The sequence below is a fragment of the Perna viridis genome, chromosome 2 (genome assembly GCF_037379345.1).
Source record: "Perna viridis isolate PV_CMFRI_1.1 ecotype Kerala chromosome 2, ASM3737934v1, whole genome shotgun sequence".
Taxonomy (NCBI): domain Eukaryota; kingdom Metazoa; phylum Mollusca; class Bivalvia; order Mytilida; family Mytilidae; genus Perna; species Perna viridis.
The window spans coordinates 2,865,600-2,893,019 of record NC_142446.1 but is presented as its reverse complement, the minus strand read 5'-3'; the positions used below and the strand labels follow the sequence as shown (position 1 = coordinate 2,893,019).

Sequence of the window (27,420 nt, the reverse complement as noted above, 5' to 3'; positions counted from 1 at the left end):
ATGTAAGAATAAGGCAGCAGATGATACACCATGGAAGAACCAGGTAGGTGATACACCATTGTAGAAACAGGTAGAGGGTGATACACCACGGTAGAATCAGGTAGAGGGTGATACTCCATGGAAGAACCAGGTAGAGGGTGATACACCATGGTAGAACCAGGCAAAGGTGATACACCAGTGTAGAATCAGATAGAGGGTGATACACCAAAACATTTTTTAAAATTGTTAATCATTGAAATAAGCAAGTTTCCAAAAGAAAAGATTTTGGTATTAAAAAATTCTGGAAGGGAACTTATACCTTCTTGAGGGCCTCCTTCTAACCCCTTAATTGGATTTCAAAGAAAGTTTGCACAAAGTAGTACACAACATGTAGAATTGCATGTTGTAATACTGTTCTGTAGGATTTGCTCAGTGACTATGTCAAGGTAAAGGGTATTTGAGCATGCTCGCAAAGGTTCTCTAATTCCATCTAGCTACTATAAAACAGGTATCAATGATTTAACAACAGTTTTCATTTATATTCTATATATTACATGATAACAAATATATAAAGCTCTGCTAACAATGGCACAACAAAACATATAAGATAGTCTGAGTATTACTGAATGTAAGAAGCATCATCAGTCTAGTATATTTTTCAATAAAAATGATACAATAATACTATCTTTTTATGTGTTTAAAGTCATATTGCTTGAAGAAAAAAGCTAGAAAAGTTTAAAAAGCAAAAAAAAAACTGTTTCCTTCCATGAAGACAAACAATGTTGTTAGAGTTAATATTTGTATGGAGGAACAAAAGATTGAAGTGAATAGAAAAAGTTGGTCTATTCACTACTTCCACAAAATTCATCAGATTTTCCATTTACATTTTATGAGGAATACCATGTATTTATTGTTATGCACCAGGCACTAGATCACAAGATGCTTAAAATAGAGAGATTCAAACTCCAAATAAACCAAACTTTCAATAGAGATTCATTTCAATGTATAATTCAATGATTCTTAAAATTGAGTTCATGCTGTTTTTACATCAAAATACAGGTATAAAATTCATCAATACATCATTAATCAAGTAAAACTAAACATAAATAGTGTAAAAAAACTACAACATAAATTCATTGATAATGGTATCATATTCTAAATAAACTTAAAATGATACAAAAGACTTTAATAAAATACATGTATTTGTAAAGTTAAAATGAATAACTAGCTACATTTTTACTGATGATGAAAAAAGTAAATTCAGAAAAACCTACTGAGCAACCAATATATCACAAAAAACTCAGGACAGATTTATTAAAATAACCCATAATTTAGGAATGTCTTCATGAGCATTTTATATACTAGAAGATAACATGAATATCTGTATATCACAGTAAATAATATGGCAAAACAATAAGCTTCTAATTCATCAATATTTCATGTAAGACTTTAGTATGTTACCTGTGCTGCTTCCCTTACCTGTAAACCAAAATTAGTTAATAGGTCAACATCCTGGGATTTTATGTTGAGTTAGAATTTTTTTCACACAAACGTGAAAATATTTTTTTTTCAGTAGCAGCCAGATTTAAATCAAAGTGCGATTAGCACTGGAAGTGTTTTTTTGGTTCTTTTTTAGATTCTTGTGAAAATTCTAACATGAATAAAATTACAAAGATTATATGATGTAAAATAAAACTGTAATCATACACTTGTGTTTCCCATATTATTTAGAACTGCTATTTTTCTAATGTGTAGGAAGGAATATCAATCTTTACTTCTGATTTCTGAAGTACGAACTGTAATTAATAGTACAACAGCATCCAACGTCACACTTGTTTACAAATTTTGTTCCATTTCACCTTTCCCCAAAATGTTTTAACCTGTTCAAAAGTTATTTTTTTTAAATTTACATTCAAAAAGTATTATAACTGAGTATTTATCCAACACTAATTATATATAAAAAAAAAAAACCAATGTCACCTTAAGAAAATAATTTCCATGATGAACATAAGTTTTCCCAAAACAAGACACTTTTTATCAATTTGAATTTTCCCGTGTATTTTACTTGGTTAAAATCACAACTTTTCATTTCCTGTTTATCAATCATAAAAACATCAATGATAGGATGAACATTTTGACTGATAAATGTGTTAAATGGAACATGCTTAACACATTTAATGTTTCTTGACTCATTACTGCAAGAACTAAATTCCCTAAATGAATTTTATAACTAAATATCCTTAAAGGGCAAAAAGTCGTCCCTCCAATCTTCATTTGATTTTGAAGACTAGATCTTGATTTTGTAGAAATAGTAGAATAATAACTGAGCTGAACAAATGGCAGAAACATATTTACTCAGTATTTCATGCCACATTTCATCTTATAATGTGTCATAAATGTACAGAATCACTAGCCTTAATCAGCTGATACAATGCCGCATATCTCTCTGAACAATAATCAAGTTTGTCTACATGTCATTCTTTATAAATGAGGATTGTGTATGATCACAATTATTTCATGGAGGAAAACTTTGAGCTTTAGTAATTTAATTCTGGCTGAAATATTTCACAAATATATATTTTCACAAGGCATTAGGTCAATTAAGAAAGGTTTTATAATACAATAAGGGTGTCATGCATATATCAATGCAGTAAACCTTATTCAGTTTACAAAATATGATGCAATACTGTCCATTCACACATTGTCCCACCTTCATTTTCATAAGTGGGCAGGTATGTAATAAGAATACAAACATACAAGAAAAGAAAAAATGAAGGAAGAAATTTCTGACTTAATGCAAACATAAATCTTAAAAAAACTAAGATCAATGTCCCTTTTGGTTTAAAAAAAACAAAACATGCTACCCGTTATAGTGCCCTGTTCCCCTTTACTTTCAAATCCTAGCTAGAACACTGTATTGGTTGTAAAAGAGATCTTGATTGGTATAAAAGGAATTATTGCCAGAAACCAATTTACTGGTAATAAAGAGATAATGAATGATGTAAAAGGAATTACATTTGGACTATATATTTGTGGAGAGTTCAGAAATAGTAGGGAAGTTCCAGGCATGGACACGTGACATAAAGTACTTTGATCCTGAGATATCAAAAACCTTAAAATTGTATTTGAAAATCTACATTGTTAATTGGGGAAATATTGAATCATATTTTTTTTCTGTCCATGGCTGAATAAAACGATTTGTTTTGCTCAAATTCGGAATAATTCTGTTTTTTTTCCGAAATAATCCCAAGCCCCGGCCCCTTCAGTATAAAAATGGTCTGTGACTCTTTATGTTGTCAAAAGCAGTAAAGTAAAAAAAAAATGTCAATTTAATCATGTTAAATAGTTACCAAACAAAATTTCAACTTAATCATGTTTACTGTTTTACTTAGATATATTCTTCCACTAGCTGAATTTTGTAGCTCTATTTGGGGCAATTATACAAAAGAAAATTTACAAGGTGTACTCAGACTACAATTGAGTTATTGTAGTGAGGTGTTACTGTAGCTTCATAGTGATCCTTGTATGACTGCTATGCAAGTTATATAATAAAAAAAACATCATTACACAATACTCCCTAAAGCACAAGTTATATAATAAAAAAAAACATCAATACACAATAAAGCATGTCTCACAACATGGAATTGTATTAACTTACATGACTTATAAATAAAACAGTCAGGAAAGTTATGTCATATAGGACATCAAAAAGTCAATACTAAATGCTGTAATCTGATTGGTTAAAATAATTTTGTTATATCTCAATGGATAAAAAATATTGATATGCCCATATTCAGTTAAATTCAGAGGTACTTCTCTCATGTTTAAAGATAAAAATATGTTTTAAAATTAATTTATAAGAATTGGCTATGATAAAAATTTTGTCTATTGAAAAATAACATAAATGTTCCATGTGCTTCTTGTTTATTATGCAAAGTGCAATAAACAAAATATGTACATGGAAAATTTATGTTATTTTTAAATAGACAAAATTTTTACCATTGCCAATTCTTAACAATTCATTCTATTTTTGAAAAGTTTTAACAGTATCCTGATTTATTTAAAAGAAAATATATCTGACCATTTTATCAACCTGCTATTAGATGATTGAAGCTTGACAAAATCACTACTTATTATTTCATCATAAATTTCAAACTAAATTGTATTTGATTTTAGTTTTTGTTGCGTGAAAAGTAGTATTTTAGTAAAACTTCATTACCATGGACAATTTCTCTTACAAACAAAAACATCTTATGGTAAATGAGCTTCCCAAGGGCAGAATGTTAAATGAACTCTGTTCACTAGTGGGAAGTGTGGACAATACAGTATATTATGGATGCAACAACTGGCTAGGACACAACAAAGGGTTTAAGGTGCTCATCAAAGACCTTTGCCTTTGGTCCCTATAAATCGAAAACCATAAGAACTGTAATCAGGTTAGAAAACAGGCAGGAATTTTCATGAGGGACTCAAATGGAAAAAAATATAAGAAATTGGACCTTTAATAACAAAGATGATTTTTTGGGGGCATGGCCCAATATCATACCCTATAACTCCAAATAGTTATATAGTCTTTTCTGTAAAAAAAACTTTTGACCGGTAAATCAGAATTTGAAAAAAAAAACAACAAAAAAAAAAAACAATGGAACCATCAACATCTGATTAACAATAAACTATTTATATCAATTATAATTACAATACCTAATTACCCCTTTTTGCACCTCATGTTCAAAAGTGGTGGCAGCAAATTACTTACAAAACTATCGAGCCCTCAGCTACAGCTTGGGGAACAATGCGTTATGATTTCAAGAATAGCCCTCAAATCTATGTCAAGTTATCGTAAATAAACGAAAGTGAACCAAGACCAATGCTGACACCATAGACCAGAGCATGGTATCGCAATATGTCCACAAATTTTTTGGCCGACATATAAATTGTAAAAACTGTTGTGAGATAGACAGAGTGACAAACATAATATAATAAACTTTCTGTATATTAAATGCTTAGTGAGTTCTAAAGTATATAGTATTCAAATCACAAACAATTACACAACCATTAGTAGAAAGGGTATAGTTCTTAATCAATTAGTTTCTTCCAAATACTCTACAGCAATAATGGAATAAAAAATTAACAATAAGAGAAACATTTCATGTTTAAATGTAAAATAGTGCATCACTAAAATTATGTTTTGCTTACAATATAATTTTTCCCATTTGTAAGTAATTGCAACCCATATTATCCCAGTACTATCCATAAAAAATAAGCCATAAGCAAAACACCTCTTTGGCCCCAAACAAACCCAAGATATGTTAAATATTATTTTGTAACCATGTTGTTACTTCTCCTTCATGTGACTTCAACCAGTTGATATTTGTCCTTATATTTTCCAGTGCTGTAGATACTGCTCTCTTTGCTGGGCCAGTATTGACCGACTTGAAAAATTTGTCCACCTGAAACAATAAAAACAGGTTCGAATTGTGGGAAAAGGACAGAAATCTTAATACAATATATGTGATATATCAGTAAAAGTTTTTTTCGGCAAACAGGAGGTAGATGCGAGTACATAAATGCATCCCACTAAACAATACCCCAATAGAAAGCATAGTACAACATATCAGCAATTGTTATTTAAATAGTAGGCAGGAAAAATGTGACAAAAATTTAGTATATTACCACTGTATTAGGAAAATTGAAGGGTTTGTCAAAGTAGATGTTCTATGAAGCTAAGTATAATACATTTAACAGACTGTTATTGTACACAAGTTGAGAATTTTGTTACGAAAAAAATGTGATAAGGAATGACAGAAAGAAAAAAAGACGGATACAGGTAAAAAATAGTACAACTCACTCTCCAATGGTGTTGAGGTATAAAAAATATAAATATTCATAACATATAAAGGTAAATTGGTAAATTATCACATCATATAGGTAAATGGTTAAATCATCATAAGATAACGGTTAATGGATAAATTATCATAAGATACAGGTCAATGGTTAAATCATCGTAAGATATAGGTTAATGGTTAAATTATCATAAGATATAGGTATAGGTTAGTGGTGAAATCATCATAAGATATAGGTAAATGGTGAAATCATCATAAGATATAGGTCAATGGTGAAATCATCATAAGATATAGGTATAGGTTAGTGGTGAAATCATCATAATATATAGGTAAATGGTGAAATCATCATGAGATATAGGTTAATGGTGAAATCATCATAAGATATAGGTCAATGGTGAAATCATCATTAGATATAGGTCAATGGTGAAATCATCATAAGATATAGGTTAATGGTGAAATCATCATAAGATATAGGTATAGGTTAGTGGTGAAATCATCATAATATATAGGTAAATGGTGAAATCATCATAAGATACAGGTCAATGGTGAAATCATCATAAGATATAGGTCAATGGTGAAATCATCATTAGATATAGGTCAATGGTGAAATCATCATTAGATACAGGTTAATGGTTAAATTAGCATAAGATATAGGTTAATGGTTAAATTATCGTAAGATATAAGTGATGATTAACTCATTATCAGATATAGGTTAATGGTTAAATCATCATTAGATATAGGTTAATGGTTAAATCATCATAAGATACAGGTTAATGGTTAAATCATCATAAGATACAGGTCAATGGTTAAATCATCATTAGATACAGGTCAATGGTTAAATCATCATTAGATATAGGTTAATTCTTAATTCAAGTACGCCAGAGAATCTTATTGTATAATCTAGTTAATGTATGAATTGCCATTGATTTGATATAACCTAAAAAATCTTTTCCCTTCCAGACTGTAGATTGGCAAGCCATCATATAAGGATATGACACCTTTCCAACGACTAAATTTGTTCAAATTTGACCTTAAGTGTTGTTAAGTAGGGGACACTGGTACTATGTAGGCATCAGTCAACAGCTGTTTAAATAACTGTATAGCTATCAATGAATCATAAGTGTAATGTAAAATAGTAATCAAGGGAAAGATGCCACTAAAATATATAACAAACCTCTTGGTAATCAAACTCAGTAGAGAAAGATGATGTTGTACTTTTTACAAATTCTGGTAATGTGAAAGACACATCTTTAAACCTGAAAAATATGATTATTGTGATAAATCTTTCTTGAATCATCTTCTTATCTGGTGCCTATTTGTCCGATTTTTTTCCCTGAGATTTAGGTGCAGTGTATCAAATTTCCCCCCGTTTACTCCAATCAGCTTACTTTCACGCAGTCCTAAACTTGAAATCATCTATCAAACTGTATCAAAATTTGTTTTTGAAATGTATCTTACAATCTATTTCCATTAAAGATTAATAAAAGCGCTTGGTTGAACAAATGAATATTTTGGGCATGTATGAGCACTCAATTCAAGGTTGTGATTTAACCTTTCACATAGAATATTAAAGAATTTGACAGATTTGAAGTGGCCCCTTTTTGGCATGTAATTCCTCCACAATTTTAAGTCACTACCTCACAAAATTAATCCCAGCCTGCCTTTTGTAATATGACACTTTGTACAATTTTGAGGTTGGGACATCAGGAAAATGCTTGTTATTGGCCCTTAATTCTTAAAAGGCTCATATCACAACCCCCAAAATCAATCCCAACTTTTCTTTATGGTGTGGCACCTTGTTGTGCTATAAAATAAAGATCTATATACTCAATTTATTGTCCAGACAAAAAATGTCCATGGGTGAAAATGCAGACTATAATGATGATATTATAATACCACAATAGGACTAAACAATATTTTTGCAGTGGCATGAAAAACATTAATCTTTTAAAAGTTCCTTACTATATTGCATAAAAAAATGCTTTGTGGGTGCAGCTTGATAAGGCAATTTTGAACCCTAAACAATTGGAGCAACAGAAGATACTGCACCCACACTTGACACTATCTCTTTATTTGGATTTTGATTAAATATTTGACACAGAATGAATGTGGTCGTATATCTTTTAACATGAATGTGGTCGTATATCTTTTAACATGAATGTGGTCGTATATCTTTTAACATGAATGTGGTCGTATATCTTTTAACATGAATGTGGTCGTATATCTTTTAACATGAATGTGGTCGTATATCTTTTAACATGAATGTGGTCGTATATCTTTTAACTGATACTCAGGTTACTGACTAGAAATCAACTATAAACTCAATGTGGGTTCTTGCAAAGACCTGTACCTCCAGGCTAATTAGAGTAAGGAAACACTCTCAGACCTATGTGGGTTCTGGGAAGGACCTTGAACCTCCAGACTAGTCAGAGTAGGGAAACACTCTCAGAACCATGTGGTACCTGGGAAGGACCTGTACCTCCAGGTTAGTGAGCACAAGGAAACACTCTCAGACCCATGTGGTACCTGGAAAGAACCTGTACCTCCAGACTAGTGAGTAGGGAAACACTAAGACCCATGTGGTACCTGGAAAGGAACCATACCTCCATGCTAGTTAGAGTAAGGAAACACTCTCAGATCCATGTGGCATCTGGGAAGAACCTGTACCTCCAGGCTAGCTAAAGTAGAGAAACACTCTTGGACCCATACCAGTTCTGGGAAGGATCTGTACCTCAGGCTAGTAAAAGTAGGGAAACACTCTCAGACCCATGTGGGTTCTGAGAAGGACCTGTACCTCCAGGCTTGTTAGAGTAGGGAAACACTCTCAGACCCATGTGGGTTCTGGTAGTGAAATGAAAGTCATAAGTCCAGCTGCTAGAAAGAAATAATCTCAATAACTTCTTCAGTCAGGTATCCAAAAGGCTAATAAAATGCTTTGAAGAATGCAGCTCAATACAACCACAGAGGTCAAACCCTGAACATTTGGGTAACATGGACACACTATAGATATTTGACACAGGATAAGAATTTCACCAAAATTGAAGCGTTAAAATTGAATGGTTAAATAAAAAATCTCCAAAATCAAACCAAACCTTTCTTAGGGGGTATGGTACTTGTGGAAATTCAAAGTGATTCAAAGTGATTCATTCCCTCTTACTCAATTATCCAGAAATATGGCCCCAAAAGAACTTGAGAAAAAGGATACTACAGACACTGTGAAGTCAGCCTCATATCTAGACCTACACTTAGAAATCGATGGTAAAGGAAAACTATTGACCAAACTTTACAACAAACGTGATGACTTTCATTCAGAATTGTCAACTTTCCTTTCATATGTGGCAACATCCCTTTGGCACCTGCGTATGGAGTGTTCAAATCACAACTCATATGTTATGCCAGAGCTTGCCGAAACTACACAGACTTTTTGTATCACGCTAGAACTCTAACAAATAGGCTTCTGGAACAGGGTTATGTTGCTACAAGATTGAAGTCATCACTACAGAAGTTTTATGGTCGTCATCATGAACTCGTGGATCGTTATGTTGTATCCATCTGCACCATGAAAACTGATTTATTCAATGGGTCATAGTTTTCTTTTCCTCGTTTGTCTACCCCGGACTTGACTTTTTATGAGCAACTCGGTGGGTGTTTCTAGAAAAGCAGAGGACGCTTACCCTACCAGTGCACCTGGTCCATGCTCCCAGTTTTTAGTGGAGTCTGAGTTGCTCATTTGCTTTTGTTACTTTGTATGTATGATTTTAGTTACTTTATGTTCTTTGTTGTGTATGTACGTTTTCCATGTCTGGTCTTTGTCCCTGGATTACATTCTTTTGATTACCGCTATAACCTTGGTTCCCTTGATTACTCTTACTTGGCATAAGTCACAACCCTTAAAATTGATCCCAGGCTTCCTTTGGTGATATGACACCTTGCAGTAAAATTTATATGAGATCCATTCATTTTTACTAAAGTTATTATCCATTACAAAAGAAAAATGCTCATTTCAGGCCCCTTTTCAGCCCCTTATTCCCAAAAAATTTCAAGTCTTAACCCAAAAACTCAATCCCAGCCTTCCTTGGTGGTAAGGCATCTTGTTATACAATGTCAAAGAGATTCATTCACCAATAGTCAAGTTATTGTCTGGACATCAGGAAAACACATGTTTCTGGTCACTCTTTTAGGTCCCTTATTTCTGAAATGTTCAAATTTTAACCCCAAAAATCAATATCAGTCTGACCATTGTATCATACAATATTAAGGAACAACATCATAAGCATTCTTAGCTTTCACTGGAGTTAAATAGTTAAATTCTATGAAATGCTTGTTTTTGGCCCCTTTTTGGTCCCTTATTCTAATACAGTTTGGGTCAAAACCCAAAAAATCAATACTGACCTTCCTTTTGTGATTTAGAACCTTGATATAGGTCTCACTAACCACTTCCTATGTTCTACTATATAGGGGGTGGCCATTTGTCCCAGAAGTGGTATGCGAGATCATCACACGAGTAACCATGGTAACATACATCGTTTTATATTATGGAAATTATCATGAGTTGTAAATTGATAAAATTACTGATATCTAATTTATAATTAAATTTCTACTTGCAATTACCATGATAAGAATTTGTTCCAGTTTTGTTGTAGAAATCTCCATGATAGAAGCTGGCCTGATGGATTCTTGGTGATGGTTCTCATTACTTTATACAGGTCTTGGTGCTTTATCAGATCTCCTGTCAATGTCATGTGTAACAACCTATAACAATATAATTCATGTGTACATCCAACTGCAGGTGACTTTTATATCAGCATAGAATCAAAATTGTGTTAAACATTTTAGAACACTGCTGCCATGTTAAATACTGGTATTCAAAATTCAAAAATATATCTTTCATCTTATTAGACAAAAAACTGTCACATGACATGTGTTCCTTTGTTGGAGAAACCACTAAATTGTAACGTTACATGGCAAGATTACAAAAACTGAGAGGAAATTCAGGAAATTCACTTGTAAACATTGTATATGATGCCTACCCTATTCATCAAAGTTTGTCACACAGTTCAGATGGAGATCTATGGATAGATAGATAAACAGGCAGGGTGATTCCTATATACTCCCAAACTTAGCAGGAGATATCAAAAGATTTTTAGTAACGAAGGCCTTAATTACATAAGTGTCTTTCCATTACCAATATCAAGGCTTAAGTATTTGTATACTTATCGTCATCATTCAGTTTTTGAGGTAAAACTGTAATATATTTTACTTTTAATCATAAAAATTTGGTTTATATTTTAAAGGGAAATTTAAATTGTATGTATAGTGGACCATATTAGCATAGTAAAGGTACCTATTAAGGAGCAAAGCATCCTTGGTTTCTCCCAGCATACTCAGGTATCTATCTTTACTAGATGGCGTTAATGAAAGATTGTATTGTTTCAACATGAACTCCCATTCCTTTAAACCACCATACTTTATTCCAGCAAGATACACAGATGACTTCAAGTTGGGACTTACACTACAGTAAATTATCATGAATTCATCATAAAAAAAATATTCAAGTCAGAACTGGAAAAAATATTGAAAACTATAAAATCAACAATTAAAGTAACACAATAAAATAGAAGTCAATCCATTGCCATGATTTTGCCATTGGTTATATATCAGAAAAGTTTATGTCCTGATGTGAATAAATTTTCTGTTGTCCCCATTTAATAGGTGAAAGTTGATTCATGAACAAAATAACAATAATAAGTTCAAGACTAAGAGGCTCAAGGAAGCTTGAATACCTGTAAACATCTTGACATAATTATTTGACTGTTCAAAGGTAACAATTCTATAAAGATTGATTAGTTGATTGTTGGGGTTTAATGCCAGAGCAATTCTATACAGGGGGACAAATCTAAAAGTTAAAAGAAAGATGCAAACTACATAAAAACCAACATATTTTTGTGTTTACGTTATCATATATTTAAAGGCAGCAATAACGACCTGATTTTATTTTTACTTTACATAATATGTTTAAACTATTCATTGATTTCTATTGATGAAATAGTTTATAACCAAAACACATACGTCTGATTTTTCAGCATCCAATCATCATAGAGTTGTCTCCCTTTCTTTGTAGCATCCTCATCTCCAATGACTATAGCTTCTGTTAAGATGTTGCTTCTGAGATACCTTTAAAAATAGAAACATCTTTTGAACCAGAGGCTCCAGGCAGCCTAGATTACTCCACTGTTTATATCCTACAACCCCTATATACAAGCTTTCATAAAAATTATTACTTTTAAGTCCTATCAAACTTTTTCAGGATTTTTGACTGTGACAGTGATGAATAAATTTTTTATCAAAGTCTTGCAACAAATATTATTTGTAAACATGTGGTACAATGAACTAATGAGCAGTATAGTAATGTCCCCTTTTTACAAGTGGGGGGAGGGGGGTTAATGTATTAACAACCCTACATTAAGTAGACAAACAAGATGATTGCAGTATAGACCTCTCTTACTAGTGGGGTATCATAAACCCCACTATAAATAGAATAACAAGATGTTTGCAGTATAGACCTCTCTTACTAGTGGGGTATCATAAACCCAACTATAAATAGAATAACAAGATGACTGCAGTTTAACCTTTTAACAACATGATTACAGTATAACCCCCCTTGCCCTCCTCATACAGTGGAGGATATAGTTAAACCTTACTGTTGACTGATGAACAAGATGATTACATTATAGCCCCCACACTAACAGGGTGATAACAGCCTAGTTTCCCTTCACAAATAGATTACAGTATATAATAGCCTCCCCCAACTTCCCTCAAAGTAGTTAAAGTATATTGTAAATGTACTTATTTTTTGAGGTTGCTAATTTTCATAGATTCTGTCACAGTGTTATATGTGTTAAACATAAATTAGTTGGGTAATATTTTTCAAACTTTTCTGTACACCATGAAAATAACACAATTTATACAATTACAGTAGCCCCATCTACATGGTGATTACAGTATAGCCCCTTCTTTCTTAACAAGAGGCTCCCAGGAGCCTGAATCACTCACCTGGTTGTATTTTGCCTTTCAAAGGCAATATTAAATTTAACAAGCAGTTGTCAAACAATTCTGACTTAAGAACTTTGGTAGGACTTATCATAAGGATCATTACAGAAATAGTTACAGCAGCCATGTTTTTTGACAGACCAAAAATCCCCATATCAGTTCTATGCAGGATACCCCAAAGAACATTCATACCAAGTTTGGTTCAAATTGGTCAAATTGTATCTGAGGAGAAGATTTTTGAAAAAAATAACATTAATATATAGCAAAAAACGGAAAATAAGAGGCTCCAGGAGGCTGCATCGCTCACCTGGTTGAATTTTGCCTTTCAAGGGCAATTAATTTAACAAGAAGTTGTCCAACAATTTGACTCAAAAAAACTTTTGTAGGACTTATCATAAGGACCATCTCACTAATTGAAAGTTTCTTTCTATCTATCATAGTTTTCAAGATATTGGCTGAAAACTGTAGAAAAACATCATTTTTCATCTTTCAAGAGCAATAAGTCTTACAAGGAGTCGTCATGCAACTTTCATCCCTGGAGAATTTTGTAGGTCTTATAATAAGGATCATTTCAGCAATTAAAAGAATTTGGCTAGACCTAACCATTTTGGAGATACATGCAAAAAACTACTGTCTGACCCCTATTTTCCATTTTCAGTAACAGCTGCCATGTTTTTCGACAAATCAAAAATCCCAACATCAGTTCTATGCAGGATACTCTAAGAAACATTCATATTAAGTTTGGTTCTAATTGGTTAAGTAGTGTCAGAGGAGAAGATTTTTGAAAGAAGTAACATAAAAAAGAGCAAAAAAAACGTTGAAAAAGGCAATAATTTCAACCTGGCTTAACAGATTAAAATGACAATTTGGCCATAGATAGATCTCATCATGCTGAACAGAGGAGAAGAGTTTTAAAAATTTTTTAACGAAGACAAGCGATGACAGACGCCAAGTGATGGTAAGCGTAAGATACATGGAAGGGTGTTCAAGGATGTTAAACACATCAGGTGGTGTCCTAGTATTTATTCCATGTAAATGTTGTGTATTTTGTTAAGCATTTTTAGTTGCTTAAGTCAGTCTTTTTATTTAATTTTGACAGAAAAGTTTGCTGTAATTTTATTTGTAATTCATCATAACAAAATACAACTGGACTCACTTTTGAAGAGGATCTCCTGTATCTTCCCAACCAAGTTTAGTGCTCACAGGCTTGATTAGGGACAGGATATATGTCTGAAAATAATAAATTATAAAATATTTTACAATTCTATACCACATATACATGTATTTAAGGACAAGCTAGTTAACATAATAGATCACCTGTAGGTGGATATCTATAAGCTCCTACCATTAGAAGAATGGCTGATATGTAATAACTTTGTCCTGATAGAATGATCATTCCTCCTCTTATTTTCATTTCAGAACTGCTTCTTATTTTTCCATTCATTCTGCATACATCATCATTAGTTATAGATTTGTTACATATATCTATGAATCCCTTCTCTTGTTTTACCTTAGACCTGCCTGAAGCCAAAATGTATTGTATACATCGAACTAGAGGTGCTGAAGATCCTGAACTACTGAGCCATCTGAGCCACACAAAAATTATATTGTTTGTAGGCAATAGTCCTATCAAGCTGCAAAACATTGTCATCTCAGTGGAGATGATCTTTGAAAATTGGCTTTGGTTAAATCAACAGTAACAGGAGTTTACTTTCTTACCAGCAGTTGTTTGAAGGATACACTATCATTAACAATGACTACAAATGACATCGCAAAGGCTTCTGACACAGAATGAATGTGGCCATAGAACAGAATATTTAACGCTTACTTCTTCAAATCTAAATACATATATTCAGAAGAACTTTGAGTTATGTGGGGTTTACAATTACTAACGGCCATACAGACACATAACCTCATAAGTTCAGACCAATAGCTTCAACATGTCAGAATCATACCCTCACATGTTCGGACCCATAGCTTGAGCAGGTCAAACACATACCGTCACATGTTCAGACCTTTAACTTCAACTGGTCAGACACAAATCCACATAAGTTCAGAATCTTCAGACCCATGGCTTTAGCAGTTCAGAATCATTCCCTCCTAGCTTCAGCAGGTCAGACACATACCCTCACATGTTCAGAGCCTTAACTTCAGGAGGTCAGACACATATCCTTATATGTTCAGACCCATAGCTTCAGCAGGTCAGACATGAATCCTCATAATTTCAGAGTCTTCAGACCTACGGCTTTAGCAGGTCAGACACATACCCTCACAAGTTCAGACCCATAACTCCAGCAAGTATGACACAAATCCTTTTAAGTTAAGACCTAGTACTTTAGCAGGTCAGACATATTCCTTCAAATGTTCAAACCCAAAACTTCAGTAGGTCAGACACAAACCTTCACATGTTCAGACCCATAGCTTCAGCAAGTTAGACTCAAATCTTCATAAGTTCAGACATAACTGTAGTAGGATAGACACAAAGCTTCAGTAAGCCTTACATATTATCTTTAGTCAGACATATACCTATGATTTGTATTAACATACAGCTAACCATAAATATAAATATTCCTACTTTGACATATACTGTTCATACACATACCCGGAGTAGTTGATAAGTGTCACTGTACTGTAGGCTTTTTTCAATGTAGCCCAATCCACCTAGAACTGCATACCAAGGGCAATAATCCATTTCTCTTTTCAGGTATTTGGATAAATCTAGAGCAATCGTATGTTGGACTAAGCCAGCTCTGTAAAGTAAAACAAAGTGCTATAAGTGGTATACAGCTTAATACAAATACAAATGCTGAACCCTAAAAATAGGGGGATCTTCATGGAAGTGTATGATAGCTTGAAAAATCTCTCAATAAAGATGATGATAAAATATTAAACATGTACAGCATAACAGGGTTCATACACCTTTTTTGCTCCAATTTTCCAGGACTTTTCAAGGATTTTTTTTAATATTCCATTCCCAAAACCATGAACAATTGCACATCTTTTTACAAGTTTTTCAATTATTGTAAGCATATTTATGTATGCAAAATGTTTTGAACACATTCAAAAATCTGGTATGTGTTACCATGACTTCAAACAGGAGCAAAATCTAAGCTTCTTAAGTTCCAGATTTACGTGGATTAGACTGCTTTGACCTATAAAAAACTTTGAACTAATTTTGTGAATATTTCAGCCCTTCAATATGTTTTGGCCAACGTAGCTGATGAGAACTTTAGGTTTGAGACATGTGTCCTACATGATGGAATTTTGTTAACCTCGATATCTTTAATGACTGTATGCTCGGAATGTCAATGTCTTTTGCACAGATTGTGCACCTGGCATTTCCTGCACCACCTCCCTTTTGAAGCCAACCCTTGTATTCTTCTTTTTCAACACACTTGGGTTGAAAATTACAGTTTCCTGGCATTTTGCTTTATAAGGTCATGTTTTGACATCGGCTAAATCTGGTTCCCTTCATGACATTCACAAATGGAAACCAGTCCCACAACACTTACAGGTTATTCCCCCTTGACTTACCTTCCTGAACGTGAGATAAAGAAGACTATAGATTGCTTATTTCAACACTTAAAACAATATGTCATTTGAATAAAATTCCATAACTTTTCAAGGACTTTTGGCAAAAATACAGGATTCAATGACTTTAATTTTCAAAATGAAATTATATGACTTCCAGATTCAACCCTACCAGTGCACCTAGTCCATGCTCCCAGTTTTTAGTGGAGTCCGAGTTGCTCATTTGCTTTTGTTACTTTGTATGTATGATTTTAGTTACTTTATGTTCTTTGTTGTGTATGTCTGTTTTCTATGTCTGGACTTTGTCCCTGGATTACATACTTTTGATTACCGCTATAACCTTGGTTCCTTTGATTACTCTTTCAAGTATTCAAGGACCCGTACGAACCCTGGTGTAAGTTTCTGACACAGACTTTAAAATAAAATGATCCACTATTTTATTACAGTTTCAGGGCTTAAAATAAGAAAACAGGATATTACAATTTCAAAGGGCTGTAACTCTCAAACAATTCATTCTATTCATGTCAATATCAAGCCTATCTTCAACAATGTTTGGTAAATGTAGACTGATGCTAGACCTTATGTTCCAATGTTAGCAGCAGCATCAATCTTGATATATAATATAAACTAAAATATCAATGATTTTCATTTTAGACAATAAAAAAAACAAACCAAAGTAAATACATAACCCTTTGTCATTAACAGACTGATTGTATCGGAAATGAGTTCACTGTTTGCAATCTTCCTTTTGTGTAAAGGAACCTTGTGTTGAAACTTCATACAGATCCATACACAATGAATGCACAGAAAGGAAATGTCTAAGGAATGAAGATAAAGACAACTGCATTATATTATTATAAACTTTCAGAAATTGTAAAAAATGTCATTATACACCTTTAGTCAGTTAAACCACACTTAAAATGATAAAATGTCAATTACTACAATTTTTAATTATAGTTCAATGGTTTCCCCCCATGTTAGTAAGTCTGCCTAGATTTTTTCAAATGATTTCTCCTTTATTTTACTGTCAAATTGGCTAAATGGACTTTAAAATGATATACTGTAAAGATATTATTGCTATTTTCACTGACAGAAAAGTGCAAAATATACCTAAGTACCCATAAAATTGACTTATATAAACAAGGAAAAAACAATGTAAAACAATATAATGCTGGTCTTTTTTTTTTTTATAAAACAGTGAAAACTGACACCCATGAATTTGTTCACTTGACAGAATACATGAAAATTGATATGTTTACAGTTATGCAAGCTGAAGGTGGTCATTAAGACAGGTTATTACTGTCTGTAAGTGGTCTCTAAAACAGACTTTGGTCGCAAAGACAGACTATTGCAGACTGTACGGGGTCATTAAGACAGACTATTGCTTACTGTACATTGTTAGTAAGACAGGCTATTGCTGACTGTAGGTGGTCACTAAGACAGGCTATTGCTGACTGTACTTGGTTAGTAAGACAGGCTATTGCAGACTGTAGGTGGTCAATAAGGCAGGCTATTGCTAACTGTAGGTGGTCACCAAGTCAGACTATTGCTGACTGTAGGTGGTCACTAACACAGACTACTGCTGACTGTACTTGGTTAGTAAGACAGGCTATTGTTGCTTGTAAGTGGTCACTATGACAGGCTATTGCAGACTGTATGCAATTAGAAAGGCAGGCTATTTCTGACCGTTGGTGGTCACTAAGACAAGCTATTGCTGACTTTAGGTGGTCACTAAGACAGGCTATTGCTGAATGTGGGTGGTCACTAAGACAGCTTAGTGCAAACTGTAGGTGGTCATAAAGAAAGGATATTGCAGACTAAGAGTTCACTAAGACAGGCTATTGCTAACTATAAGTGGTCACTAAGACAGCTTAGTGCAAACTGTAGGTGGTCACAAAGAAAGGATATTGCAGACTAAAAGTTCACTAAGACAGGCTATTGTAAACTGTAGGTGGTCACTAAGACAGGTTATTGCAAATGGTAGGTGGTCACTAAGAGAGGCTAATGCAGATTGTAAGTGTTTACTAAGACAGGCTATTGTTGACTGTAAGTGGTCACTAAGACAGGCTATTGCTGACTGCAGGTGGTCACTAAGAGAGGCTATTGCAGACTGTAAGTGGTCACTAAGACAGGCTATTGCTGAATGTAGGTGGTCACTAAGACAGGCTATTGCTGACTGTAGGTGGTCACTAAGACAGGCTATTGCAAACAGTAGGTGGAAACTAAAAGAGGCTATTCCAGAGTGAAGGTTGTCACTAAAACGGGTTATTGCAGACTGAAAGTGGTTAATCAGAGGGGCTTTTGAAGACTGTTGGTGGTCACTAAGAGGAGATATCACTTAACAAGGTGATCAATAAGACAGGTTAGTGCTAAAAGAAGTTACTGTATTTAGCAGACTGTGAGTACAGTGAAGGCATGCAGATTATCAGAATATTTAATTTCTATAAACAAGTTTTATTTGTGAAGAATCTTAAAATGTTATAGCTAAAAAGTTTTCAACAATTTTGTATTTTTCTTTTAGTTGTTTACTATACATAGTACCCTCAGTAACTCCTGGAGATACTGACCAGTTTGTAATTAGTGTTGTTTGGTGGTATTGAATAGTTTATAATAAGTGTTGTTTGGTGGTACTGAAGTTTGTAATTAGTGTTGTTTGGAGGTACTGAAGAGTTTATGATGAGTGCTGTTTGGTGGTAATGAAGTTTGTAATTAGTGTTGTTTGGAGGTACTGAAGAGTTTATGATGAGTGCTGTTTGGTGGTACTGAAGTTTGTAATTAGTGTTGTTTGGAGGTACTGAAGAGTTTATGATGAGTGCTGTTTGGTGGTACTGAAGTTTGTAATTAGTGTTGTTTCTTGGTACTGAAGAGTTTATGATGAGTGCTGTTTGGTGGTACTGACGAGTTCATAATTAATGTTATTTATGTCTACTGTGACACTGTATTTCCAATCATTGCCAAATATGAAAAGTTTAGAATGTACTTACCTTGCCAGGGCAAACACATCATCCAAAAGACCAGCCCGATCACCAGCACTAAAAACCTTGAATAATCCAAAATCAAACTTTAATCAATTTGAGAATACATGTATAAATTTGATATCAAACTATCTTATTATCAATTTATTTCTCATGTTTCAAGTACATGTATCTTCATATTGGCGCCCTCTGCGGGTCAGGATGTCAAAAGGATAGGCCTGCAGCAGCGCTAAGATTGTTGTAAAAGGCGTCTAAATAGTGCTCAGAATCTTGGACAGGGGCTAGGGTTGTCTGCCCACAGAGCAACTCAGTTATGTGCCCCAGGTGGTGGAATGGGGTAACCCTGGCATGTTACTTGCTTGGGTCGTCAGGCCATAATACGGAAAACCTGACCAGAAACCATAGTGCTGAATCATGTTGGGAAAATGCCATGTTCCTTGCACGTTAAAGAAGCCTTCTGTAATATTCTATCTGAGTAGGAACCATTGGAGGCTAAATTCCCCGACCCTACCCACTTCTCCCTATTTCCAGTAGCAATCAAAATTTGTCGACCCCATTATCCTTGTGTCCCATCCCATATCTCATTTCATGTTCATTTTATCATCCATTTCATGTTTATCGCCTGAATATAGCTGACATATTACTACATGGGTGTTAAACCACAATAATCAATCAATCAATCAATCATATTGGCTGTCATACAATATTAATTGAATCTAAGAATGGAGGTTATAAAAAAGTCATCTAAAATTATCGTGAAAACATAGAAACAATATGGAATTTCCACCTTTTAAAACTCCAAACTGCCCAAGAAGAACCATGACATGTTTTAATCTCCATAAATGCCATTTATTTCTCAGCATATGAATATCTTTAATATATGCATAACCACTAAGTAAGATCAACAACTAGAGTGTGGGTACAGGTATATTACCTCAACTCTGAGTAAGATCAACAACTAGAGTGTAGGTACAGATATATTACCTCAACTCTAAGTAAGATAAACAACTAGAGTGTAGGTACAGGTATATTACCTCAACTCTGAGTAAGATCAACAACTAGAGTGTGGGTACAGGTATATTACCTCAACTCTGAGTAAGATCAACAACTAGAGTGTAGGTACAGGTATATTACCTCAACTCTGAGTAAGATCAACAACTAGAGTGTGGGTACAGGTATATATACCTTAAGTATGTACTTATGTGAGCATACAAGTCTAAAAGGATGGCTAATTTCTACAATTAAAATTCATAATAAATATTTATCAAATTCATCTGTAATAGGAGGTACACATCTTTTGTATACCAACACAAACATTGTGCAATGTTTGAAAATATTGACTCAATACTTTTGGGTTACAGGTACATTTAGTAGACACTATCTACAGCTGACCGTGACAAAAAAATTGATATGTTCAACATGCTTTATAAAATATAGGACACTAAGAGGTAGATTTCCACTTGTTTTATGCCTGTTATTTTGCAAAACTTTTACTTTTTCAATCCAAATAATATATATGCTTTGCACAACAAAGCCAGAAGTTGTAATGATATAGAAGGCATTTTTGTATAAATATTAATTCAACACATGCAACTATGTTTTCTATAATAAAACGTCTTGTGAAATCAGCTATTTTCATAGAACTTGTCTGATTTTTTTCATTTTTACTTAATTTTCCATCTTCAGTTGAAGTGAAACACATTATGAACAGAAATAATTTTTTTTTCTCTCAATGAAAACATACATCTTACAAGTGAATAACAATATTTTCAAATTTATGAAAAACACTTTTCTTTTGGGGGCTGATTTTTAATATTTTCTAAGCATATCAAATTTCTCAATAATAGGATATGTACATCTTCAATATGACAACAAACACTACAAATATTAAATATCTTCAATACTTAGGTAATGCTAGTAAAAAAATTGATATTAATGGAAAAGAGAATGCTATTAACCAAAAATTATTCTTGATTTGGGATGGACAAACAGAGGTATACAAACGTACAGTGTGATTTGCTTCCAGCTGTTGTATGATTGATCTCCACATATTTTCCATGTAGTTTACACGATAGAATCCATACATCCCATAATTTCCTTTCAAATACTTCACCTCCTTTGAAACCCTTATCTCAGCTGAAAAAAAAAAATACAATGGTCATTTCAAGACAAAGAATGCTCTTCTTGATTAAATATGACTTGTAATGACTTGGTTCATGTTTACTATCTTCTGTACGTAAAGGTATTCCATGTCGTAATTTTATTGTGGGTTTGTTTGTTGTTAAGTTCATTTTTACCTTACACTAAAGAGTGGTTGTTAAGGCCATATAAAATAGTTAACCACCAGAGATTTCATGTCAGCAGATGTTGATCATCATTGTGTCTGTGTTGTTATATTACTGATTATGAATAATTGTCATCATTCTGTCACCATGGATTTATTACTTTATCAGAGCAACAGTGTGTATACATCAGATCTTATGCCAAGGTGACATCTGAAGGTATCAGTGTGTATACATCACACCTTATGCCGAGGTGATATCTGAAGGTATCAGTGTGTATACATCAGATCTTATGCTGAGGTAACATCTGAAGGTATCTGTGTGTATACATCAGACCAAATGCTGAGTGGTGACATCTGAAAGTAACAGTGTGTATACATCACACCTTATGCCGAGGTGACATCTGAAGGTATCAGTGTGTATACATCACACCTTATGCCGAGGTGATATCTGAAGGTATCAGTGTGTATACATCAGATCTTATGCTGAGGTAACATCTGAAGGTATCTGTGTGTATACATCAGACCAAATGCTGAGTGGTGACATCTGAAGGTATCAGTGTGTATACATCACACCTTATGCCGAGGTGACATCTGAAGGTATCAGTTTGTATACATCAGACCTTATGCCTACATCTGAAGGTATTTACTGTTTTGGATTTAGATTATAAGCAATTGTTTCATTCTTTTTTCATTGCTGTATAATGTATAAAAACACAAATTAGTTATAATTATTTTTAGCATCACAACTTCACTAAAGAGGCAATTTTTATTTTAAATTCACCATTTGATAGTGTAGGAAGAAAACTATAAATAAAATATTGAAACTCCATCTTTCTAAAGATATCAGTAATGTACATATGTAGTTGGAATTCAATGCATTTTAAATTTAATAGATAGAAATTTGCTAACAACTTCTAATAAAAACATAATAATTCAAAGGGTTCAATGCTTATTTTAATCCAGTTAGGTAATATCTGTAAATACAACACTTTGCTATTGCTCAGGATAAAATACTAACTAAAAAACTATGAGGAATGCTCCCTAAATTGATACCTCCAACTTCTCCATTTAATAACATGCAGCTTTTCACATCCAAATTGATTTGGATCAAAATTTTAAAAAGTGTGTACAATGGGAATATGTAATAAAGATTCTGAAAGTTTAATTAAATTCCATTCAATGGTATAGGAAGAGTAACAGATAAAAGCAATGATTAAGCCTATGGTTTTTGATGTGAGACCTAAAGAATTTTCAGATCAAAATCTAAAATAGTAGGTGCACATAAATAATACTAAGTAAAGATTCTGTGAAAGTTTCATTAAATTAAATTCAGCAGTGTAACAGGGGTCAAGGATAACAAATGGGTAATCCCGTGTTCCCATATTTATAAGTGACAAAGTCAATGTTTTGCTTTGTGAAACCCCCAAATTGACTTACATCAAAACAAGCATTCGGAGAGTATTACAAAACAATACATAGTCACCTACTGCCTGTTTATATTACTGACCAAAACAATACATAGTCCCCTACCGGCTGTTTATATTACTGACTAAAACAATACATAGTCCCCTACCGGCTGTTTATATTACTGATATTGCAAAACAATACATAGTCCCCTACCAGCTGTTTATATTACTGACCAAAATACTATCTTGCATCATCAAGTATAAATGACAAACTGAGGAAGTGACCTTGATTTTAAAACTTTGGACAAAATCAGCAAAGCTAAACGACATGTATACTTGATCTGTTACTGAAAAGGGTAGACTCACATGCCAAAAATCAGCTCAATACCTGCTAGCATTTAGAAAAAAAGTGTGAAAGACTTAAATTTCTATAATTTTTTCAAAGTTCAAGGGCCATAACTCAGACAAAATAATTGAAGCCGAATGAAATGTCAACTTGATCTATAACTCATCAAGGGAGCCTCACAAACAAGAAATAAAGTGTGGAAAACTTCAATTTTTTCCAGACTGAAAGATGGACTGACGCATGGATGGATGGATGGATGGAGGGATGCAGTGCAAATCTGAAGTCCCCTTGGCTAAAGCCGGTAGGGAACCAATAAAATAGAAGGTGCACAATGGTTATATGTAATAAAGGTTCTGTGAAAGATTTATCATTTAGTTGAGTTGGAGGAGCAATTGATAAGAGATGCTTGTCTCTCTGTATAACAGAAGGAAGAAAGGACAAACAGACACCCCTATCAGTATACACACCCACTTTGCAAGTGGCAGTAAAATAAATACAGTTCTTACTATTGACCGTCCCTATGCCTGGATACAAGTGACCAAGTATATGCCGAGATATATGTTTTTCTGACTTCCTGATTTTCATGAAAATTAGAGAATTCTCATTTTATTCAACATTTGTCAAACAGTTTCCAAGTAATTATATAAATAAAAGGTACAAAATATTACAGACAGACAACAATTGGTGGCAAATTCAGTTGAGCTAAAAAGCAGTTTCATCTTACCTGAGGAAATATTGAGCCAAACTAAACCATCTTGGGTTTCTCCATCTGTATAAACCAGTTTGTATCTAAATGGCACGTACCATTTATACCTGAACAGACAAAAATCATTAGTTAGCAAGTCCAGGCTCAGAAAATAACAAGAGGCTCCCAGGAGCCTGAATTGCTCACCAGGTTAAATTTTGTCTTTCAAGGGCAATTAATTAACAAGGAGTTATCATACAATTTTGGCTCAAGAAGACTTTGGTAGGACTTATAAGGATCATTTCAGCAACTGAAAGTTTTTTTCTATCTATTATAGTTTTCAAGATATTGGCTGAAAACTAAAAAAAAACAACTCATATTTCACCTTTTAAGGGTAATAACTCTTACAAGGAGTAGCCTGACAATTTTGATCTCTGAAGACTTTTGAAGGCCTTGTAATAAGGATCATTGCAGCAACTGAAAGAGTTTGGAGAGATATGTGAAAAACTACTGTCTGACCCCTATGTTCTATTCTTAGTAAAGGCAGCTATGTTTTTCGACGGATCAAAAATCCCACATCAGTTCTATGCACAACACCCCAAGGAACATTCAAAGTAAGTTTGGTTCCAATTGGTCATGTAGCGTCAGAGAAGAATACTTTTGAAAGAAATAACATTAAAAATAGCAAAAAAACATCCTAAAAAGGGCAATAATTACAACATGGCTTGAAAGATTAAAATGAAAAATACACCACATAGAATTTAGCTAAACGGTTTTGGAGATATATGCAAAAAACTTCTGTTGAACCCTTTTTTTCTAATTTTGAAAATGGCAGGCATGTTTTTCGACGAATCAAAAATCTCAATAATAGTTCTATGCAGGATACCACAAGGAATATCCATACCAAGTTTGGTTCCAATTGGTCAAGTAGTGTCAGAGGAGAAGAGTTTTGAAAAATGGTTAATGACGACAACGACGGACCACAACGATGAACGCCAAGTGATGGCAATAGCTCAGTTGGCCTTTCGCCAGACTAGCTAAAAACTTCTGAAAGTAAGGAGGGTATAGAATGATGATTACGAACTTCTTCATCAAACTAGAAGCCCTGTTTGTCACAGAAGCCCTCGCGTCATTTGTTAGTAGTGATTTTTTTTTAGTAAATCAAAGGTGTCTGTAAGACACTAATGATGCCTCCTCTCGCCAGATTTGCCAAATTAAGAACATGTTTATTTTTGTATGCAGACATGTTTGTAGATTCAGAAATCCTTCTGAAACTTGTGATACTCATGGTGTGTTGGTTCAGCTCAATCCTTCCAAGACTTGCAATGACACACTGTACCAATACCATAACTCGAAAAATTTGGGGATCAATTTGGGGATCAGAATTTCCTAAATATATGCATATCTACATATTGTATCCTGGCCATATAGTGTCATGACATTCTGTTCGGTAGTGTCAGACTAGTTGCGATGAGAAAAGGAGGGCTGATGGACGGACTGACGGGCACATAAAAAATGTTAATACTCCTAACAACAAATCCCTAACTGTGTTATCTGGGGTATATTTCTGACAAAAATTACAGTGTGTAGAAATATCCTGCAAAATATTTAGATGTAGTTCAAAAACTGTACAATGAGACAGCCAGACAAGCCATGATCATGTGTAATCTGAACGGACGGACCGGGGTAAATTAATATGCCCCCAACGGTTTGGTGCAGGAGCAAAAAAAAACTTAATACAATGAACACCTTAGAATCTAATTCAAATAGCAAAATTGGATTAAAAGTAACCACAATGTTTAATTTATGTGATTGGTATATCAAAATCAATGTCATTCCTATAATTTTCCTCCCAAATTTTTAAATACATACAATATGAAAATGCCATAATTTTAATAGGTTGAAAGGCAAATAAATAAATGCATTTGTGGTTCAAAACATATATATTTTTTTATACATTTCAGTACAAAAGTAGTATTTTAAATTTTTTTTTATGAAATTTACAAATTTGTCTAGGTTGAATGTTTCAATGTTTTTTATTTTAACTTTCTCTCCACATTGTAACTGAATATAAACCTGAAGCATTGTTTTTTCCTTTTATTGACAATCTTTTGTATCAAGTCAACATGAAAACTTTCTAACCCTTCCCTGAAATAAATACTTGGCTACCAATCATTGTTATAACTTTGTACACAATAATGTAAATTGTCAATATATAATATATTCATGTTGGTTCATGACCTCAAATGAGATGGACTTGTGTATATACAGTAAAACAAGAACTATGGTAAAATTTATAAGAAGGTGTAATGACAAACTATTTCCTACCTATAAGTGGAGGAATCTTCATTAGGAACTGAGCCATCTTCCAAAAATCGTTGTTGAGTTAGAATGAACTTGTTTCCTTTCTTTGTGACATTAATGACAGGGTATCCCATCTGACTAGTCCATGTGTTCATAACAGCATTCACATCTACTGTTGACTTCTATTAAATATAATACCAGTTTTTAGTATGTTAAAGTTAATTGTAATCTTCAAATAGAACAACAAGAAATATAATCAGATAATTACTACACAATAATTCATTCATATCAAATGTTAGAACATAATTTAGAATTTCATAGTTTCTCTATTTTTTGAAAGAAGTTACAAAATAATCAATTGTATAAAGCACAGAAAAATAATTTCCCAGCTTTTATCAATCTATCAAAACCAACAGTGTGCAAATCATGCTGAAACCATCCACGGTGAATGGGAATCAGTGGCCAACTAGATACTGGGCCAAATGATCTAGGGTGAATGGGAGTCAATGTAGCCGACTAGATACTGGACAAAACGACCCAAGGTGAATGGGAAACATCTTAGGTAGCCAACTAGATACTGGGCAAAATGATCCAGGATTAATCGGAATCAAGGTGCCAAACTAGATACTGGGGAAAATTATGTAGAATCATTCGGCAAGCCATGATTTTTTATCATTTTGTCTTGATTTCTTATTTAAAAGAATAGTACTTGATAAGATTGAGAAATGGAAATAATGTACAGACAATAGGTGTTGACATAAGCCATTTCTAAATAAAGGGTAAATAAAGTTTAAATAATAAAATTGAGATTTTTCTTTAAAAGTTCCTACAAGGAAAAACTGGACAGGAGCTAAAAGTGTGATCGTGTTCTTGACTTTTTGTTTTCTAGTGGAAATGTTGCTTGTGCATCTATCCACAAGTATTTGTTTTCAATACTTTTTCTATCCTTGTAAAAAATTGTCAAGGTTTTTCAGAGTGCATTAACATGACATCAAATGAATTACAAAGGGCAAAATA

The 27,420-nt window shown here is 33.5% G+C and overlaps 1 protein-coding gene across 1 annotated transcript in view; it reads right to left on the bottom strand.

Moving 5' to 3' along the window:
- Window positions 1-508: 508 nt before the first annotated feature.
- LOC148623302 (endoplasmic reticulum aminopeptidase 1-like) overlaps window positions 509-27,420 on the bottom strand; it is a 53,836-nt gene continuing 26,924 nt past the window's right edge. The window contains exons 9-19 of the mRNA XM_088565061.1: window positions 26,428-26,585; window positions 24,139-24,227; window positions 21,387-21,514; window positions 19,388-19,443; window positions 15,475-15,622; window positions 14,029-14,102; window positions 11,892-11,996; window positions 11,167-11,334; window positions 10,434-10,574; window positions 6,997-7,078; window positions 509-5,429 (exon numbers count right to left, since the gene is read on the bottom strand). Coding sequence (XP_088421187.1) covers window positions 5,289-5,429; window positions 6,997-7,078; window positions 10,434-10,574; window positions 11,167-11,334; window positions 11,892-11,996; window positions 14,029-14,102; window positions 15,475-15,622; window positions 19,388-19,443; window positions 21,387-21,514; window positions 24,139-24,227; window positions 26,428-26,585 — 1,290 coding nt within the window. The 3' untranslated portion in view covers window positions 509-5,288. The remainder of the gene's footprint in view (window positions 5,430-6,996; window positions 7,079-10,433; window positions 10,575-11,166; window positions 11,335-11,891; window positions 11,997-14,028; window positions 14,103-15,474; window positions 15,623-19,387; window positions 19,444-21,386; window positions 21,515-24,138; window positions 24,228-26,427; window positions 26,586-27,420) is intronic.